The 21,813-nt window shown below is 49.0% G+C and overlaps 1 protein-coding gene across 3 annotated transcripts in view; it reads left to right on the top strand.

Moving 5' to 3' along the window:
- The window catches only part of SLC5A10 (solute carrier family 5 member 10), a 1,126,075-nt gene that overhangs the window by 304,169 nt on the left and 800,093 nt on the right, over positions 1-21,813 (top strand). For all 3 annotated transcript variants that reach the window (XM_069645685.1, XM_069645684.1, XM_069645682.1), the window contains 2 exons: positions 3,619-3,723; positions 4,196-4,255. In XM_069645685.1, the coding sequence (XP_069501786.1) occupies positions 3,619-3,723; positions 4,196-4,255 (165 nt within the window). The remainder of the gene's footprint in view (positions 1-3,618; positions 3,724-4,195; positions 4,256-21,813) is intronic.

Below are 21,813 nucleotides of genomic sequence, written 5' to 3'. Positions count from 1 at the left end.
CAGCCTTTTATTTCGTCACTCTTTTTAGACCGTTTTGGAATCTAGCAAGAACTGTTTAGTGTCTCTGGCAGACTTGCTAACCCCACTGCAACCCGTTGTTCTGTGTCCACCAGCTAGACCCTCTATGACATGTTTATTGAGGGCTGTTTAGGGCTGTGCTCACCAGCTCTTGCTTCGGGTGTCAAGGCCTTCACCATTCTCTCTCCAGCTGCCATTGCCCTTCTCCACCATGTGCCCTAATGCCACCACCTTTCACCTCCTTTTTCCCCTTTACTTTTTGGTGCCCCTGCTTTGGTCAAGTGTGAGGCTCTGTAGACTTTCCTCAAAGTCTCTGATGTTCCTCTTTTTCTTCCCCCCCTTCCTTCCGCATACCACCTTTTCTCATAGCCGTTTCTCTCCTTGCCTGCTCCTCTCACTGCCCATCCATCCGCCACTACATTTCCATAGAACTGCCGACACTGTGCTTGCTTTTAGGTATAGAGTGAAAATCACTCTTTATTTTTAGCGAGAAAACCTACAAAAACGATTTAGAAACATTACTCAGAGCAGTCTTTCTAAATCTGTCGCAGCTCTGTCGCACTCGCGCAGGGGCTGACAGGCACGGCCATGACGGGCAGGGGAAGACGGAAGTTTGCTGTCAGTTAAGTGTTGGTCTGTTTGCGTGTCTGTGTGTATGTTGTGGGTAGTGTTTGTGGTATGGAGGGGAGGGGCCTGGGGAGAAGGTGTGTGTGTGTCTTCATGTGTGTGTGTGTTTATATGTTTTGGGGTTTCGGCAGGGATGGTTGTGGTGAAGGGGCAAGATTAAAGAGGGGTTTGGGGTGAAACCACCCGATTTCGGTGGTGAGGGCAGACAGGGGTTGGGGAGGGAGAGTGGGAAGAGGGGTGGAAAGTGAGCTATCTCGAATATTAAAGGCCACACCAAAATCGGCTGTGCAGCCTTTAATATTCGAGCATATCAAATAGAACCTTGTTTTATACTCTAGCCTGTGGTTAACCATTCTAATTATACAATTGGGTATGTGCACCTGTAGGGACCGATTGTGTGACACATCTGATTAGTTCTTTTTAATCAACCCCACCACTTCAGTGAAACTGCCCATTGGAAGCGATAATTGTTTGACCCGTGCTTCCATGGGCCAAGAACATACATATCACGGCCGCCATCTTGAATCAGGTGGCCCTATCCTAGCAGCTGCCTGACTCCATATTGATCCTATGGCAGGTCCCAATGTCTCCTCTGTGCTCTCTGGAATGCTATGTGGATATGGCCGGAGCGGGCAGCGGTGATGCCTGTGTCAGGGTCCACTTTGTGTGCCCAAACAGGTATCTGAGGGGTTTTTGTGACAGGGTCTTTATGGGGGGTCTTGGGGGGCATTATTCACCTTGGATGCAGAGGCAAAGAAAAGGAAGAGGCACTATAGGATCAAGAATGCACCAACTTGGGGTCAACCTCACATAATGGATGGTTTCCCCTCCCCCTCAGGGTCTCAGTAGCTTCCATCCTGAAACCATGTGAATCCGTCACAGGGCACTCATTGAAAACATGGATGGTTCTGCTCATCAATATACAGACAATAGTCAACCATACCTGACATTCTCCTCTGGGTGAGGCGCTGTTCTCTAAATGCACGGACTCAATGCAGATCTGTGGTGTGAAACACTTCTTAAAAAGCCAACCCCAGAAAACAACGTTCCTACTAATAACAACCCCCACAAGGAATAACAAAGGTTCCAAAGGACCTTTCAGCTACTACAGAAGAGGGGACCCTGGCAATGGGCATCTCCAGCACCTTGCACTTGAGAGCAAATTTAACCCCAAACTTCACATGAGGAAAACTGTTGAAGGAGTTCCACACTAAACGTGGATGCTGAGGAACATGACATATCTAATCCCAGCTTTGGACTTGTTTTTCGGCCCAGGCTGTGCCCTGACAATGCACCCCTGACATTCCTCTGAAAGTTACAGCTGGCAACCCTAACAGATGTTTTAGCTGTTGAAGGCGTTGCTCTTAGTCTGACTTCACACAGCAGTTGCTGCAGCGGCATTACCTCACACCTGACCTTCCTTCCATGGCTCTTCACCAGAGTCCATTGGTCCTCTTGGCTTTGGTCCGTTTTCTGCATCTATGTCAGCATAGTAAACACTAAAAATGGACTGCAGCAAAGAGCATCAGCGTCGCAAAGGATATGAATGTAAGCTTATTTTACTTGTAAAAGGACGTTAGCATCTGCGTCTTTAAATTGGTGCTGCTTGTGGTGATGTTACATGGACGAGTCGCTCTACCCTGTCAGTCACGGGCCCCGAAAACACCTTTCTTAAGGGCCGTTGCTACGGTAGCATACATGCCAACATTCTGTGACCAAAAATCTGTTAGAATCTTTGTTTCAAAAATATTGAAAAAATCGGTGTATTTGTTGCCACTAAATCGCTAGGCGGTAGGACTGCTTAAAAAGCAGTGTCCTACCACCTAAATCAGTAGGGTTGGCTTGTATGTAGCAGGTGCCGGAGAGAGGAGCGCTGCATTGTGTAGCTACGCTGAAGAAATTGCATATTGCACTTGCAGGCGGGTGGAAGTGGCGAGACTCGCGCAGGGCGGGGCTGAAACGTGAAGTTTCCCCCCGGCTCCTGGGGCAAGCTCACACCTGCCAGAACTCATTAGGAGGAGTGGCTCGCCATTTCTTCAGTGGCTCGCCCCAGCATGTAGATGACTGGCACCGTGGAGCTGAGGTACGGTGAACCATGGGCTGTTGATATCCAGAAGTGCTGGAGCGGATCTCACGGGTGACTCTGACAGTCTGGGGATGTTGCACTAGCGCACTGGTCTGCTAACTGCTGCCAGTAAGAACACATCATAATAAAAGCAGCAGCTTGGACACATCCCCACTGAAGAACGTTCCTTGGATTCTGTGTACTTGCGCACCCTGCAACCAGGTCCGAACAGGCTGCTAAATCCAGGACAAAAAAAAAAATTATAATTAACAAAAAAATTAAATTGGTATTTGTTGCCACTAATTCGGTAGGCGGTAGGACTGCTTAAAAGCGGTATCCTACTGCCTAAATCGGTAGGGTTGGCAAGTATGCGGTAGGGCCCTTACATTGGGCGCCAGGCCTTAGTGAAAGGGTCTTCCTGCATTAATATCACTTTATTAAAGTACTGAACACAAAATAGGCAGAAACTTCAAACAAAAAAAATAGAGCAAATTAATGGCTGCTGTCAAACCTGGACATCTGGAACTCTTTCAATCAGAGGCAACCAAGGCGCACGACTGTTCACTTTTCCGCAAATGAGAATCTTGTAAGCAAACAAAAAAGGCAATAATTACACATACCCGTGGCAGATGTGTGCTCATATACATTTGCCATCTACCACTAGCTACACCAATAGTGTTTGCTCAACTATATTTAGTTAAAGTGACACTTTTGAACAAAACCTAAAAAGGAGCTAGAAGGATGAAGGAATAAGTAGCAAACATTGTTCCATAGCGCCTTGTGAAGAGAAATGTTTGGCGAGGCACATGACTGGCTTTGATGCAGACCTATTATCTTGAAACCTACCTGGTTGATTGCCTGCCTGCTTTCAAAACATATTATTAAGTAAATCTGTTATTTCCCCTCAGATTGGCGCTTCCTTATTCGCCAGCAGTGAAGGCTCCGGACTCTTCATCGGCCTGGCCGGCACTGGCGCCGCCGGGGGGATTGCTGTGGCCGGCTTCGAGTGGAATGTAAGAGCCTTTTTTAATTATTCACAAATCAAAAGATGGAGGCTAATGTCCTAATGTGCCACTGGGTGATGGGAGGTGTCTCTCAGAAAAAAAGGTACAAAGGGCATTATACAAATCGAACATGGCATAAAATAAAGTGGGCATAATTTCACAACGGCAAAACTATGAGCCAAAAACAGCAACTTCCTCCACCCCATAAATGACAGTTAATGTGTGATTGTATTTTTTTTTTTTAAAACACTATACTTTTACATAACTTGACTTTTACGCTTTCATTTTTAAACCGCTAGGGGGCAACAGTGTGTAGGAAACTCTACCCTGTACTACACGGAGCACATTTTTGGTCAATATTGTAACAAAGCTCCATTGATAACAATATAGTGGCATAGGTCGTTGTAAATGAAACAGTATCTGCCTCTGTGACGATGTTATCATTGAATGGGATGTTTCTCTCTCTCTCGCTCTTCTTCAGGCCACCTTCATCCTTCTGGCCCTGGCCTGGGTCTTTGTTCCCGTCTACATATCCTCTGGGGTAAGTATGCAAAGGGAACAGAAAGAAAAGGAAATAATGTTCCAGCTGTGCACAGTGTATGATACACCATTCTCTCTCTTTCTCTCCCCTCTCTCTCTGTCTCACTCTAGGTCTCTCTCTCTCTCTCGCACGTTGTGCTCCAGCTCTCTCTGTCTTTCCCTCAATTCCACGTCACGCCCCCCTCTCTCTCTCTTTCTCTCACACAAACGCTGTGCTCTCTCTGCCTCTCCCTCCCTCTGTTTCACTTTATGCCTCTTATTCTCTCTCTCCCCCTCCCCTTCTCTCTCTCTCCCTCTCTTGCTCACACTGTGATCTTTCTTTCTCTTTCACGAACACTTTGTGCTCTCTGTTTCTCCCTCTGTCTCCCTGTATGCCTCTTTCTTTCTCTCTCTCGCTCTGTCTTACTCGGCGCTCTTTCTCTCTTTCACACACACATACCGTGTGCTCTCTCTCTCCTCCCCTCTCCCTATCTCCCTCCATACCTCTTTATCTCCCTCTCTCTCTCTCCCTCTCTTGCTCACTCTGTGCTCTTTCTATCTCTCTCACAAACACTTTGTGCTCTCTGTTTCTCCCTCTGTCTCACGGTATGCCTCTCTCTCTATGCTCTTTCTCTCACACACGTTGTGCTTGCTCTCTGTCTATCTCTCCCTCAGTCTCATTTTATGACTCCCTCTCTCTCTCTCTCTCTCTCTTTTGCTCTCTCTCACAATAAACACTTTGTGCTCTCTGTTTCTCCCTCTGTCTCACTGTATGCCTCTCTCTCTCTATGCTCTTTCTCTCACACACGTTGTGCTTGCTCTCTGTCTATCTCTCCCTCAGTCTCATTTTATGACTCTCTCTCTCTCTCTCTCTCTCTTCCTCCCCCACCCCCCCCCTCTCTCTCTCTTTTGCTCTCTCTCTCACAATAAACACTTTGTGCTCTCTGTTTCTCCCTCTGTCTCACTGTATGCCTCTTTATCTCTCTCTCGCTCCCTGTTTTACTCAGTGCTCTTTCTCTCCTTCACACACACATACCGTGTTCTCTCTCTCTCTCTCTTCCTGTCTCGCTCCCTCTCCCTTCCTGTCTCGCTCCCTGCCTCTTTCTCTCTTTGGGCGAGAGTTGCATTGCCTAGTGTGTGTGTTTGCTAGATTCATTCCATCCATTGCTGACAGCTGTGCAATCAGAGGAGATACACTGATATCTGAAGGAGGGGAGTGCCGGCTGTTGTTCTTTATGGTTGAACGCAGAATGACACCAGCAACAATGGAGGGCTCCACTGAGGTGGGAACTGGCCTGGTCTATGGAGACAGGCAATGTGTGTCCTGCAGCAATGTCACCATCACACTCAAGGTGTATTATCCATTCAGTTGTGGGTGCTGGGGTTAGAACAAAAAATATATAAATATATACATATATATATATTTTTTGTTGAAAAACATTTTAGTGTACATTTTGTGTGTCAAAGTGCAGAGATGGGATGTTAATCAAACATCAGGTTATATATTATCGGGACAGTTTATTTGAAACATTTCAAAAGAGATTTGGTAACAAAATCGCCAAAACTCCAGGGATAGCTTAAGTGGGAAAGACTAGGAACATGTCTACAAATCATCATACAAACTCCAAATAAAACAAGGCACAATCTGCGTATCTTATCCCGCGTCTCCAGGTCGTGCAGAATTCTGCAGCGAGAGCAGCCACCTTGACATCTAGACACTCCCATATTACCCCGGTACTTCGCCATCTGCATTGGCTTCCTGTGGATACGCGCATCGACGTTAAATCTTTCTGCTTGGTCCGCCGTGCTTTCTATGGCACAGGGGCGGACTACCGGCAGGCAAGATTCCACCCCTATGTTCCTGCCTGAGTAAACTTAGGTACAATCAGACATGTACTTAGGATCAAGTCCATTGATAGATTTGGTGGCTAGGAGAAGGAACTTGAAAAAGAGAGAGGCTGTGAGTGAAGAGCCAACCAGGATGTTTGGGTAGGTAGAAGTGGGGGAGAATCTGGGTAGGTTGTAGAGATTGTGGGTAACAAAGCTGAGGACTTTGTCTAGAGGGAGGAAGGCCAAAGAGTAGGCTTCAGCAGTAATCAAGTTACTAAACATGAGGGTGGAGATTAGGCTATTAATCAAAGGCTGCATTGTTTGAATGTTGAGGAGGGTATTACGAGCAGTTTGGGTCTGTTTGACCTAAAATATTTGACCTAATCACATTTCATCTAATTTATTTGACCTTTTTTATTCTAAAATACGGCGGTAGACCACGCCCCACACCTCCCACTTGCCTCAACCTAATCTATACTCTTACCCACTCCCATATATATATTTAATTAAATGTGATGAAAAAAGGGTCAAATACATTCGATCAAATGTTTTAGCTCAAATGTTTTTAGGTCAATTATGCTAATACCACTCGAGCAGCAGAAGCAATGGTAGCGATGAATTGTTGCAGTCCGAGCGCGCTACCAAACGGGCCCCAAGATTGCGAGGCTTGGGCGAGGGAACAAGAAGGTCAGGTGGGCAGGTGATCGGAGAAGGGAGGGTAGGAATGGCATTGGAAGCTGGGAGAAAGATGACTTCCTTCGGGGACAGTACATGCACTGTCCCTGTATTGGGTGAGAGAACCCTTGAACTGCTGCGGCCTGTGCTGTAACAGTTGTGTGAGGAAAGCCTGAGCAATAGCTGTGATGTGAGAGGAGGGGGCCTGAGCTGCTGCTGTCTGTGATGCACCCGTTCTGCCGGTGGCAAGATTGCTCATCTTCTGCCTGTGCTTGCCTTAATGTGGCAGGAGACAGCCATTACCTATGCTGCACCATTCTGTATGTGTATAGCTAAGCATAATGTTGCTTGTGTAAGGGATGCTTGCCCTGCAGTACTCTGTCCTGGTCCTATTTTGATAGTAGGTTGTACGGTTTGGTTAGTTTGAGAACAGCACACGCTGCTGCCTGTGCTGCATCTAGGATGGCGATGTGAAGGCTGGCATGGGCATTTTCCGGGGGGAATGTAGACATTGTCATAGCAATGTGTGCTTAAATAAGGGGTTTCCCACGGAAAACTCACTCATGTCATAACTTAAACAAGCAATTGAAGGCAACATTATTCCTGAAGTTCATTGTAACAGACGTGTCACAAGCTCATTGATGGAAAAAGTGATAGAAATATATATTTATTTACTTACCTCAGACCAAAAAGTTTATAAACAACTAAAAACAATGTGCAAAATAGCATGAAAACATCCTCACAAAGACCCTCAAAGTACCCACGGCAGTTAGCCTTGAGACGGCGGCTGTATTCGAATGCGGCGTATGTAGGCAGAAAATGATCATCTTTGGGTTTAAGATGAATTCATAGCATAGTGAACCCGGTACACACAGCCAGAAGATACAAAATGATTTCGAGCCATGTTTTTGAATCTGCTCTGTAGCGGATTCTTTCCGCATTTCTTTCCAACACGGATGCCATTTTGGAGGGTATTGAATTACAGGTTAATTGATCACCTGCAGTGTGGCATAGAGAGGTTTGAGCAGAATTATAGAGTGCCACGTAAGATTTGATGGGGAGTCAGCTCTTCTGGAAATGATTTGAGTAACACAATGCATGGCTACAATGCGGCAGCTATTCCACTGGTACTGCAGGTCCTGAAGAAGACTGATGGCATCATTAATTTACAATGCCGAAACTAGTCTATTGCAAGTTCCAAAGAGCAATCATATATACATACGACTTTAAGGAACGGGTTTAGGCGGCCTCAACTAGTTATGTACATTGATTTTCACGTCATGTATGTTGATTTCAGCACCCAAAGTAATTGTGTCCACTTTTTGCTTTTTTTTGTTTGTACGTTCTCTCTTTGTGATAATGTTTTCATGCTGTTTTGCACATTGCTTCTAGCTGTTTATAAACCTTGTTTACGCAATAAGTAAATAAATATATATTTCTACCACTTTTTCCATCAGTGAGGTTGTGACACGTCTCTTACTGTGAACCATGGGAATACTGTTATATTCAATTTCTTGTATAAATGATGACATCATTTTTCCGTGGGACACCCCCTCTGTTGTTTCTCTCCTTAGTTTGCCCCAGGTGCCCACGTTACATGGGGCTCACCATCCTTGTGAGTTTGCTTGGATGGTAAATGCATTACCGAGGTGTGTAAGACTGAGCCTGTTAATATGAAGGTATTTCTGTCATGGACATATGATTCAATACCTGTGCATTTGAGGTGCACCTGGGGCTATGAGAACACTTCCGTTGTATGAGACAACATGTGAGGCTGCACCTGTGAAGCAGGTATGAGTTTCTTTTGGCATTTTAGGCGGTAAGAATAATAATAATTTCGCATTTATATAGCGCTACGAACCCTCAGGTATCTGAGCGCTGCTTATTATTACACACGGTGTGTGGTGCTCATTTATCGACCGCGGAAGGATGAAAGGCTGAGTTTGGCCCCGCTCTGCACGGATGTCAAAGCAAGCGCTCTACTCGCTGTGCCACTTGACCGGCTATAATGTTGGCGTATAATGAATGCTGGGGGATATGACGGCCAATCCTGGGAATAACGAGCTGAGGATGGGCGCACACATGCTGACCCTGGGCCTAGGAAGAGCTTCCTGGCCTGCAACAGGGTTAGATGTGCTTGAATGTCTGAGGATGGGTCTGCTATGTTGTGTCACTCATATTATAGCTCTATTTTGGAAGTTACGCTTGGACCTCGACATGTGAAGGTGTTGCAGGCCTTTGCTTGCAGGGCACGTGTGACTGCACCTGGGCACGTGCACATTTCCCTGCAATCTGGAGCATTGGTAAATGAGTATTTCATGAGCAAGTCAAGCAGTATCTTGAGCCCTCCGAGGGGGCCTTGGTTGATTTCTCTGAACCACTTTGCTCGCTGTCCCTTGAACACCCAAACATTGCCGCTGCCCCCCCCCCCTCCCCCCAAGCCTACAGGACCCCGGCAGTCCTAGTTTACTCCAAAGCTAGACTGTCAGCACTGAAGGAGGACACTAACGGTGCCTTATCCCTAGTACGGGACCCTACCCATGTGAGCTTCCTCCACAGTCAGTGCTTTACCAGGTGAGCAGTGTGAGCTTCCGCCAAAAGCACCCTGGCAATGCTCCAGGACTGGTAGTGCTGTGGCACCCCAGCTGTGCTCTGCCAGTGTTCTGAGACTCTGGCTGTGCCAGCGCCTGCCATGGCCAGCTCTCAGTTCTATCCGGTCACAGCAGTGTGAGCTTCCTGCACAAACACTGTCAACTCTTACGGGCCCAAGCAGTGTACGCACCCCTTCACAAATGCAGTGTGCATGTTGCCGAGCCAGCGATGCATATTGTCTGTTCTAAAGGACTTTAGTTGTGTGAGCTTCCTTGAGCAGCGGAGAAGTGCATTCTTAGATATCAAGGGGCCAGCAGTGTGATCTTCCGCAACGCTGCTTAGCCGGCACTCGGGGGGGCCCCTGCAGTTCCCTGTCCATGTTGTAGAGCTCCAGCAGTGTGAGTCGTCTGAAGCAGTGTTCTGCCATCGTTACAGGAACACGGCAGGTTGAGCTTCCCCCTGCAGCGCAGTGTCAGGGCTACAGGACTCGGCAGGCTCAGCTTCCCCCAGGAGTGCAGTGTCAGGGCGACAGGACTCAGCAGTGTGAGCTTCTTCAGGGGAGCGCTGTTAGTTCTGAGCAGCAGCGGCAGACTCCTGTGGGTGTTAGGGGACCCTAACAGTGGTTGTTTCCACAGGAGCCCTGCTGCGTGAGCTCCATCTAGAAGCATATTGCCAATGCTATGCGGGTCTAGCAGTGTGAGCATTCCTATTGAAATACACCGATTATATTGATAGTAATTTGTACTCTTGTGTAGCGCTTAATGTCAGATTCCTTGGGCCTCTACAATAAAAGTTCTCATTATTACCCATAGTTTTGGTTACGAGTATATCTGAAACAAATCAATAAATCACCCATTACAATGGTACTCGGTTTATCAATCTCAGAAGGATGAATGGCTGAGTTAGCCCTGCAGTGGGATTTTAAATTGTGAAGTACAGGCCGGCTCCATGTGTGAGGCCAGTGCTTTACTTGTGAGCTACCTGTCACGAGGCTTACCCCGAAGCCCCCCTGGCCTACACATGGGCCAGGGGGAGCCTTGACCCCAGTCTCCTTTAAATCCCAACCGAGGCCTTCTTGGGGCCAGTCCTGGCGCCTTTGGCGCCAAGCTCATACTTAATAATGTGTTTGTGCTTGGGAACTACTTTTTGTTACTGTCATTCAATGTGGAAGCATCCACAGAATCAGGCTTCTTGGAACATGGCTTGCAGAAGGATGGTTTGGGTGTGGCACCTTGGAACTCTTTTACCTGGACTTCTTTCTTGAAGCTATTTAAACCACGCCCGACTGGACTGGCACGCTTCGCGTTACTTTGCAATACTGCAACGTGACGCTCACCGCGTTCAGCTCCAGCCACGAACATCGGCTAAACAGCATCGGCAGAAAAAGAAAGAAGACATTGTTAAAAAAGGTTGCAGCTTACCTGAATTCCATCATTAGAGGTTGTCAGCTCTTCCGACCGGCATCCTGGAACCAGCGCTCCATCGGATCGACGGACCTGCAGAAAGAGAAAGACAAGGTTTTAGACATTTTACACAGTTAACGAACTCCGCCAAAAGGCTTACCTTCCCACTCGCACTTCATTCCGCAACATCTCTGGAATACTACACTCCGGCGGAGCACCGCGACCTGTGAAGACAAAAGATAACAGGTTAGCAAAGGCAAGGCACCCTAGCGCTGCCTTAAGTAACAACTCGCTGCGTCTAGGCACTCCAAAAACGCTAATACTTACCAGCGAACCCCAAATCCAATCTTCGCCACGAATTGGACTTCCACATACCTAAGGAAGAGAAAAAAGACATTGTTAATTCCAGAAAGGCATGCTAGGACAGCAAAACATCATAGCAATAAGACCTACCTGAAAGACTCACGTCAGGCTGGCATCAGTGAAGTAACTCGATCGCCATTGCCCGCAAAGCACCACGCGCCCCTGCCGAGACAGCAGGACAGAGAACCCGCCAACATCAAGAACAAGGATTCTTCCGCTGGTCACTACTGGGCATCACAGGGAGGGATACCTGGACACCGATTGCTGGGTGGCGCCCCCGTGGAACCAGGTGAGCGTAACAGAACGCGAAGCCTCCAAACTAAAATCCACCTGGGCGCCATGGAAACCTCAGAACTAGACCAATTGGCCCATCTGATAGGATAATTACGCGCCGAGGTTCAATCTGCCCGTCAGGAGACTAATGCTCTCCGAAGAGATTAATTGTGACTAAGGAGCGCACAGAAGACCTGAGCAGACAATACTTGCAATCACAGGCAGGCCAGATACCTCTGCCGGGAGGCAATCCAACGATGCAGAACCCTACACTGCCTTCCGCTTCTTCAACTCCGGTGCAAATTACTCTACCAGGAGCAGTTCCTTTAGCCCCACCGGAACGATTTACAGGCGATCCACGGAAATATGCCTCTTTCATGACTCAATGCCGCCTTCACTTTCTTTGCAGGCCAGGAGCATTTCCGAATGACCAAGCTCGAGTGGCCTTTGTTCTATCGTATTTGAGCGGTAGCGCAGCAGATTGGTCAGTACCGTTAGTGACCCATGATGATCCTATATTACATGACTTTGGGGGATTTCAGAGGGAGATGGAGAAGCTGTTTGCTCGTCACACTCGAGAACAAGCAGTGGACAATGAACTCCTTTCCCTCTGACAGGGAAATCAGGATTTGGTAACGTACATCGCAACCTTCAACAGACTTGTCGCTGAAGCTAGGTGGCCTGAAAACAAGAGAACCGCGTTGTTCCATCGGGGATTAAGGGGAGAGTTAAAAGACGTACTAGCTCAAGTAGTGGACCCCCCTCGAGACTGTTCGGAGTTCATAGACTTAGTTGTGCAATTAGATCATCGGGTGCAAGACCGAAAAGCAGATTGCTCCAAAATGGATCCACGGGCAGTGTATGTTCGGTCAAGAGACAATGTAACTCGTGCACAAGAAAACCCTGTGGAGCCCATGCAACTCGGGGGAGTGCAACCCCCGTCAACCAAACAAGAGCGAGACAAAAGAAGGCAGCAACAACTATGCCTGTACTGTGGAAGATCAGGACACTTTCTGAACTCTGCCCAATAAAACCCCCTAGGAAGGTCATTGGGCCACTGGGAAAAATGAGGAAAAAGAACCTAAGTCGGAAAACTACCCAGCTCGACAAACGTAGAGGTCAGTTTTTCGAGTGAGAGAAAGGAGCCACCGACCTCACACTTTGCAATACCAGTGATCCTAATCAACAACCAACGGTCCTCAAGAATACATGCCATTGATGCTTACATCGACAGTGGGGCAGTCGGAAATTATATTGATCAGGATCTAGTTGCAGAGACTGGACTCTTCCCTTATGTTCCAAGCCGACTATGGATAAGGTGACTACAGTTGATGGACTGAAATTGCTTCCGGACCCGTTACCCAATGCACAGCTGAAATAACATTGCTGTGTCAGGATGGGCATAGAGAACTCATTTCGTTTGACATCATCAAAGCGCCTCAATTTCGGCTTATACTAGGGATGCCATGGTTAGTTGCTCATAATCCTTTCATTAACTGGCGAGACAGGAAATTAACCTTCCCCAGTGACTGTTCTCTAACCTGTTATTACCGGGAACAGAAGACAGCTTGCAGTAGTTCAACAACTCCCCGAACAACGACATCTGTTTTGGGTGCAATCAGTAATCTGCCTGAGGAATATCGTGATTTCCAGGATGTATTCCAGAAGGACCAGGCAAATACCCTGCCACCCCACAGGCCCTATGACTGTCAAATCGACCTTGTCCCTGGTGCCCAAGTCCCCTGTGGGAGAATCTATGCTCTAACTGAACCCGAAAACCTTCACCTAAAGTCCTATTTAGACCAATACCGTGCAAACGGATTAATCCGTCCGTCGAAGTCCCCTGCAGCCAGTCCTTTGTTCTTGGTACCGAAAAAGAAGGGGACTTAAGGACCTGTATTGACTACCGCGCATTGAACCAGATCACTGTAAAAAACCGTTACCCTTTGCCACTCATTCCGGAAATGCTGGACCAGGTCAAAGATGCTCAAATTTACACCAAATTGGACCTGCAGGGAGCACATCACCTGGTTCAGGTCAGAAGCGGTGACAAATGGAAAACCGCTTTCCGTACTAAATATGGTTTGTTCGAATAACAAGTCATGCCCTTTGGGTTAGGCAACGCGCCGGCAGCATTCCAATCCTTCATGAATGACGTCCTGAGAGAGCTAATTGATGTCTGCACCTTAGTGTACATTGATGACATCCTGGTGTACTCAACTTCCAAACAAGACCATGTCAAACATGTCCCTTCAGTCCTCGCCAAACTCCGTGAACATCGTTTATTTGCCAAGATGGAAAAGTGCCATTTACACGTAACCGAAGTAGAGTTTCTAGGCTTCATTCTTACTCCCGGAGACATCAAGATGGACCTGCACAATGTCGACGCCGTTCTGAAATGGCCATCACCAACGTCTGTAAAAGGAGTAAAAAGCATGTTAGGCTTTGCAAACTTTCATCGCCGGTTTATACCAGACTTCTCCCAAATCGTACACCCAATCACCGCATTACTGCGAAAAAATTACAAAGAATTTGCCTGGACTGAAGACGCAGAAAAGGCTTTTCAGGAACTAAAAAAAAGTTTCACCTCAGCACCAATCCTGCGACATCCACGTTCAGACCTCCCGTACATCGTGGAAACGGACGCTTTCAGTATAGCAATGGGAGCTGCCCTCTCTCAAAAGGATCCCGGAACTGGCAAGCTACATCCCGTGGCCTTCTGGTCAAAGAAGTTCGCGCCCCCAGAATCAAGTCCGCCTTTAAAGCCTGGCGATACTACCTTCTAGGAGCCAGACACACCATTACAGTAATCACAGACCATCGAAACCTGCAATATCTTAAGACAGCCAAAGCCCAATCTTCACGCCAGCTGCGATGGGCTCTCTTCTTCGCTGAATATGATTTTGTCATAACGTTTCGACCCGGCGTCAAGAATGGAAAGGCTGACGCACTTTCTCGTACTGACACTAATGACTTGGTTTATACGGCTCCAGATCCAGTCCCCATCATACCAGTAGATAAGCTCTTAGGCCTTACTACTGCCTTAACCCACACAGAACTGAAAAAAAGAAATTCAACAGAGCATGAATCGGGATGCCTACCTTGCGTGGCAAGCGCAAGGAGAACAGTATTCCGTCCAAGACCAATTACCATTCTTCAAGAATCGCTTATACATACCCACCAAGAACTTACAACAACAGGTTATTTCAAGTTACCATGACTCCCTAATCGAGGGACACCCCGGAATTACCAAAACCTTAGCCAAGGTTAAACAGAACTTCTGGTGGCCTACCTGGCGAAGAGATATCATCCAATACATTGTCTTGTGGAGTCTGCGCACAGAATAAATCACAAAAACACAAACCGTCTGGCCTTCTGAAACCTTTGGACATTCCTCCAGCACCATGGCACACTCTTTCCCTCGATTTCATCACTGAGCTACCTACCAGTCAAGGGTTTAACACCATTCTTGTAGTTGTCGACCTATTCTCAAAAATGGCCCACTTTATTCCACTCAGGGGTCTTCCAGATGCATCCATGTTATCCAAGGTATTTCTGGACAATATTGTTAAATTACATGGCTTTCCGTCAGTCCTGATCTCCGATCGAGGTAGTCAGTTTGTTTCTAACTTTTGGAGGAAGTGCTGTGCTATGGCACAAATTGACTTTCGACTATCCACTAGCCATCACCCTCAAACAGACGGCCAGACCGAAAGGACCGACCAGACCCGAGAGCAGTATCTGCGGTGTATGTTACATCACGAGCTAAGAGACTGGAAAGACTTGCTATGGATAGCCGAGTACGCGTATAACAACCCCTTACATTCCAGCACGGGACAAACGCCCTTTTTTACTCTTTATGGCAGACACCCGCGTACCTCGGAATTGGACCTCCCAACCAGATTAGAAATGCCTGCGGTAGTAGCCCTTCACACCAACATCACTCAAGCTTTTAAAAAGGCCAAAGAACATCTAACGCATGCCAAAGACAAACAAAAACAATTCGCCGACCAACACAGGACTACGGCCCCGACTTATCAAGTAGGAGACAAGGTCTGGTTAGCCACCAGATTTATGCCCATCAAAGGAACCCGGACCTTTCAACCTAAGTATGTGGGTCCCTATACTATCAAGGCAATTATCAGTCCAGCGGCCGTCAAATTAGATTTGCCACCCAATTTACGTATCCACCCAGTATTCCATGTGTCCCTGGTAAAACCGATGCAACCTGGCACACGTATTGGAACGGCACCAAAACCCAATCTTGTCGACGGGAAATCAGAATTTGAAATTAAAGGTATACTGGATTCTAAGTACTCTAGAGGCAAGCTATACTATCTAATAGATTGGAAGGGTTTTGGACCCCAAGATAGCTCCTGGGAACCCAGCGAAAATGTTCACGCACCGCGTTTAATCAAAAGGTACCATCGAAACTTCCCAACTAAACCTGGACCGGACAGAAGGAACACCTTGAGAGAGGGGCCTTGGGGGGAAGTGCTGTCACAACCCTTACTCCGAAGCCCCCCTGGCCTACCCATGGGCCAGGGGGAGCCTTGACCCCAGTCTCCTCTAAATCCCAACCGAGGCCTTCTTGGGGCCAGTCCTGGCGCCTTTGGCGCCAGGCTCATACTTAATAATGTGTTTGTGCTTGGGAACTACTTTTTGTTACTGTCATTCAATGTGGAAGCATCCACAGAATCAGGCTTCTTGGAACCTTGCTTGCAGAAGGATGGTTTGGGTGTGGCACCTTGGAACTCTTTTACCTGGACTTCTTTCTTGAAGCTATTTAAACCACGCCCGACTGGACTGACACGCTTCGCGTTAGTTTGCAATACTGTAACGTGACACTCGCCGCGTTCAGCTAGGATAAACAGCATCTGCAGAAAAAGAAAGAAGACATCGTTAGAAAAGGTTGCAGCTTAACTGAATTCCATCATTAGCGGTTATCAGCTCTTCCGACCGGCATCCTGGAAACAGCGCTCCTTCGGATCGACGGACCTGCAGAAAGAGAAAGACAAGGCTTTAGACATTTTACACAGTTAATGAACTCCGCCAAAAGGCTTACCCTCCCACTCGCATTTCATTCCGCAACATCTCTGGAATACTACACTCCGGCGGAGCACCGCGACCTGTGAAGACAAAAGATAACAGGTTAGTAAAGGCAAGCACCTTAGCGCTGCCTTAAGTGCCAAGTCGCCGCGTCTAGGCACTCCAAAAACGCTAATACTTACCAGCGAACCCCAAATCCAATCTTCGCCACGAATTGGACTTCCACGTACCTAAGGAAGAGAAAAAAGACATTGTTAATTCCAGAAAGGCATGCTAGGACAGCAAAACATCATAGCAATAAGACCTACCTGAAAGACTCATGTCGGGCCGGCATCAGTGAAGTAACTCGATCGCCATTGCCCGCAAAGCACCACGCGCCCCTGCCGAGACAGCAGGACGGAGAACCCGCCAACATCAAGAACAAGGATTCTTCCACTGGTCACTACTGGGCATCGCAGGGAGGGATACCTGGACACCGATTGCTGGGTGGCGCCCCCGTGGAACCAGGTGAGTGTAACTCTACCCACATGCCCCCTGTTAATGGTTTAGATCCACCGCTGGCCTTGTCAATTGTCTGGGGCATTCATTATGCCTGCTCCGTCCAGCTGTCTATGCCCCCAGACTCTGGAACCTCCTCCCCGTCAACACCCTCCTCTTCAAGGAATGGCTCCTCCATAACACCTGGTTGTACAGGCCCTGAACGCCACACCCTGCCTGAGGCGGGCGATCTGCTCCTCCGGTTTCCTCCCCTGGTTGCTTGTAGATCCTGTGCTGCCTAATTGCTCCCCGCTCCCTTGTCTTTCCCCCTATGACTTGTAAAGCGCTCTGTTGATTCCTGGCACTAGGTCCATGCTCAATACATACCCTAATAATATAGTTCTATGTCATTTCATCGACAGCTATTTTTTCACCTGTTTTTTTTTACAATCATTGTTCGCTGACAAAACCCATTGAAAAATGTTTTCTTTTATTATGGGGGTTCCTCCCAAACTCCCCCTACTCTACCATTTTTTTTATTATTCCTGACCCCCTCCCCCAACCTTTTATATGCCCTTTCCCAGCACCCCTATATTTTTTTATGAGTTTATTTTTCAGTGACATTTTTCCATAAAACAAAATCGCTGTTGATGAAAGGACGTCGTACCAATAACACTACTAGTATACAGTCCTCTGAAAGCGTGACTATTCCTACAGAAATGCGCATTGGGTCCTGTAGCTGGAGCACTGCTTTGGCATTTCTGTAGGACTCTAGCCATGCAAGCTTTTTCTAGCACTGATTTGTGCTATGTGAGCGCAGCAGTGTGAGCCTTTTCCAGATAACACTGCAACAGGACTCTGTCAGAGTGAGCTTCGCTCATATTGGACTCCAGCAGCATGAGTCTTTTCCAGAAGCACACTCAGGGCCGCCAGAACCCAGCCGCAGCATACCAGTGTTTAGGAATACACTTGGAGAAAGTTCACACTGATGTGGCAGTGCCGCCGGAACCCAGCCGCAGCCGGCCAGTGCTACAGGAATACACTTGGAGAAAGTTCACACTGATGTGGCAGTGCCGCCGGAACCCAGCCGCAGCCTGCCACTGCTATAGGAATACACTTGGATAATGTTCACACTGACACGGCAGTGCCTCTGGAACCCAGCCGCAGTCTGCCAGTGCTATAGGAATACACTTGGAGAATGTTCACACTGATGCGGCAGGCCTGCTGGAACTCAGCCGCAGCCTGCCAGTGCTATATGAATACACTTGGATAATGTTCACACTGACGCGGCAGTGCCACTGGAACCCAGCCCCAGCCTGCCAGTGCTATAGGAATACACTTGGAGAATGGTCACACTGATGCTGCAGTGCTGCCGGAACCCAGCCTCAGCCTGCTAGTGCTACAGGAATACACTTGGAGAATGTTCACACTGATGTGGCAGTGCCGCCGGAACACAGCCGCAGCCTGCCAGTGCTATAGGAATACACTTGGAGAATGTTCACACTGACACAGCAAGTCTTCCGGAACCCAGCTACAGCCTGCCAGTGCTATAGGAATACACTCGGAAAATGTTCACACTGACGCGACAGTGCCGCCAGAACCCAACCGCAGCCTGCCAGTGCTACAGGAATACACTTGGAGAATGTTCACACTGATGCGGCAGTGCCGCCAAAACCCAGCCTCAGCCTGCCAGTGCTATAGGAATACACTTGGAGAATGTTCACACTGATGCGGCAGTGCTGCCGGAACCCAGCCGCAGCCTGACAGTGCAATAGGAATACACTTGGAGAATATTCACACTGACGCAGCAGTGGCGCCGGAACCCAGCCGCAGCCTGCCAGTGCTCCAGGAATACACTTGGAGAATGTTCACACTGACGCGGCAGTGCCGCCAGAACCCAGTCGCAGCCTGCCAGTGCTACAGGAATACACTTGGAGAATGTTCACACTGATGCGGCAGTGGCGCCGGAAAACAGCCACAGTCTGCTAGTGCTATAGGAATACACTTGGAAAATGTTCACACTGACGCGGCAGTGCCGCCAGAACCCAGCCGCAGCCTGCCAGTGCTACAGGAATACACTTGGAGAATGTTCACACTGATGCAGCAGTGCCGCTGGAACCCAGTCTCAGCCGCAGCCTGCCAGTGCTATAGGAATACACTTGGAGAATGTTCACACTGATGTGGCAGTGCCGCCGGAACACAGCCGCAGCCTGCCAGTGCTATAGGAATACACTCGGAAAATGTTCACACTGACGCGGCAGTGCCGCCAGAACCCAGCCGCAGCCTGCCAGTGCTACAGGAATACACTTGGAGAATGTTCACACTGATGCAGCAGTGCCGCTGGAACCCAGCCTCAGCCGCAGCCTGCCAGTGCTATAGGAATACACTTGGAGAATGTTCACACTGATGCGGCAGTGGCGCCGGAACCCAGCCGCAGCCTGCCAGTGCTATAGGAATACACTTGGATAATGTTCACACTGACGCGGCAGTGCCTCCGGAACCCAGCCGCAGTCTGCCAGTACTACAGGAATACACTTGGAGAATGTTCACACTGATGCGGCAGTGGCGCCGGAACACAGCCGCAGCCTGCCAGTGCTATAGGAATACACTCGGAAAATGTTCACACTGACGCGGCAGTGCCGCCAGAACCCAGCCGCAGCCTGCCAGTGCTATAGGAATACACTTGGAGAATGTTCACACGGATGCGGCAGTGCCACTGGAACCCAGCCACAGCCTGCCAGTGCTATATGAATACACTTGGATAATATTCACACTGACACGGCAGTGCCACTGGAACCCAGCCCCAGCCTGCCAGTGCTATAGGAATACACTTGGAGAATGGTCACACTGATGCTGCAGTGCTGCCGGAACCCAGCCTCAGCCGCAGCCTGCTAGTGCTACAGGAATACACTTGGAGAATGTTCACACTGATGTGGCAGTGCCGCCGGAACACAGCCGCAGCCTGCCAGTGCTATAGGAATACACTTGGAGAATGTTCACACTGACACAGCAAGTCTGCCGGAACCCAGCTGCAGCCTGCCAGTGCTACAGGAATACACTTGGAGAATGTTCACACTGATGCGGCAGTGCCGCTGGAACCCAGCCTCAGCCGCAGCCTGCCAGTGCTATAGGAATACATTTGTAGAATGTATACACTGATGCGGCAGTGGCGCCGGAACCCAGCCCCAGCCTGCCAGTGCTATCGAAATACACTTGGAGAATGTTCACACTGACGCAGCAGGGCCGCCGGAACCCAGCCGCAGCCTGCCAGTGCTATCGAAATACACTTGGAGAATGTTCACACTGATGGGGCAGTGCCGCCAGAACCCAGCCGCAGCCTGCCAGTGCTACAGGAATACACTTGGAGAATGTTCACACTGATGCAGCAGTGCCGCTGGAACCCAGCCTCAGCCGCAGCCTGCCAGTGCTATAGGAATACACTTGGAGAATGTTCACACTGATGTGGCAGTGCCGCCGGAACACAGCCGCAGCCTGCCAGTGCTATAGGAATACACTCGGAAAATGTTCACACTGACGCGGCAGTGCCGCCAGAACCCAGCCGCAGCCTGCCAGTGCTACAGGAATACACTTGGAGAATGTTCACACTGATGCAGCAGTGCCGCTGGAACCCAGCCTCAGCCGCAGCCTGCCAGTGCTATAGGAATACACTTGGAGAATGTTCACACTGATGCGGCAGTGGCGCCGGAACCCAGCCGCAGCCTGCCAGTGCTATAGGAATACACTTGGATAATGTTCACACTGACGCGGCAGTGCCTCCGGAACCCAGCCGCAGTCTGCCAGTACTACAGGAATACACTTGGAGAATGTTCACACTGATGCGGCAGTGGCGCCGGAACACAGCCGCAGCCTGCCAGTGCTATAGGAATACACTCGGAAAATGTTCACACTGACGCGGCAGTGCCGCCAGAACCCAGCCGCAGCCTGCCAGTGCTATAGGTATACACTTGGAGAATGTTCACACGGATGAGGCAGTGCCACTGGAACCCAGCCACAGCCTGCCAGTGCTATATGAATACACTTGGATAATATTCACACTGATGCGGCAGTGCCACTGGAACCCAGCCCCAGCCTGCCAGTGCTATAGGAATACACTTGGAGAATGGTCACACTGATGCTGCAGTGCTGCCGGAACCCAGCCTCAGCCGCAGCCTGCTAGTGCTACAGGAATACACTTGGAGAATGTTCACACTGATGTGGCAGTGCCGCCGGAACACAGCCGCAGCCTGCCAGTGCTATAGGAATACACTTGGAGAATGTTCACACTGACACAGCAAGTCTGCCGGAACCCAGCTGCAGCCTGCCAGTGCTACAGGAATACACTTGGAGAATGTTCACACTGATGCGGCAGTGCCGCTGGAACCCAGCCTCAGCCGCAGCCTGCCAGTGCTATAGGAATACATTTGTAGAATGTATACACTGATGCGGCAGTGGCGCCGGAACCCAGCCCCAGCCTGCCAGTGCTATCGAAATACACTTGGAGAATGTTCACACTGACGCAGCAGGGCCGCCGGAACCCAGCCGCAGCCTGCCAGTGCTATCGAAATACCCTTGGAGAATGTTCACACTGATGGGGCAGTTCTGCCGGAACCCAGCCGCAGCCTACCAGTGCTATAGAAATACACTTGGAGAATGTTCACACTGATGCGGCAGTGCCGCCGGAACCCTGCCGCAGCCTGCCAGTGCTATAGGAATACACTTGGAGAATGTTCACACTGATGCGGCAGTGGCGCCGGAACCCAGCCGCAGCCTGTCAGTGCTATAGGAATACACTCGGAAAATGTTCACACTGATGCGCCAGTGCCGCCAGAACCCAGCCGCAGCCTGCCAGTGCTACAGGAATACACTTGGAGAATGTTCACACTGATGCGGCAGTGCCGCTGGAACCCAGTTTCAGCCG

The sequence above is a fragment of the Ambystoma mexicanum genome, chromosome 2p, assembly GCF_040938575.1.
Source record: "Ambystoma mexicanum isolate Mex_15411 chromosome 2p, UKY_AmexF1_1, whole genome shotgun sequence".
Taxonomy (NCBI): domain Eukaryota; kingdom Metazoa; phylum Chordata; class Amphibia; order Caudata; family Ambystomatidae; genus Ambystoma; species Ambystoma mexicanum.
The sequence above is the reverse complement of the archived record's forward strand: the minus strand, read 5'-3'. Positions and strand labels throughout refer to the sequence as shown.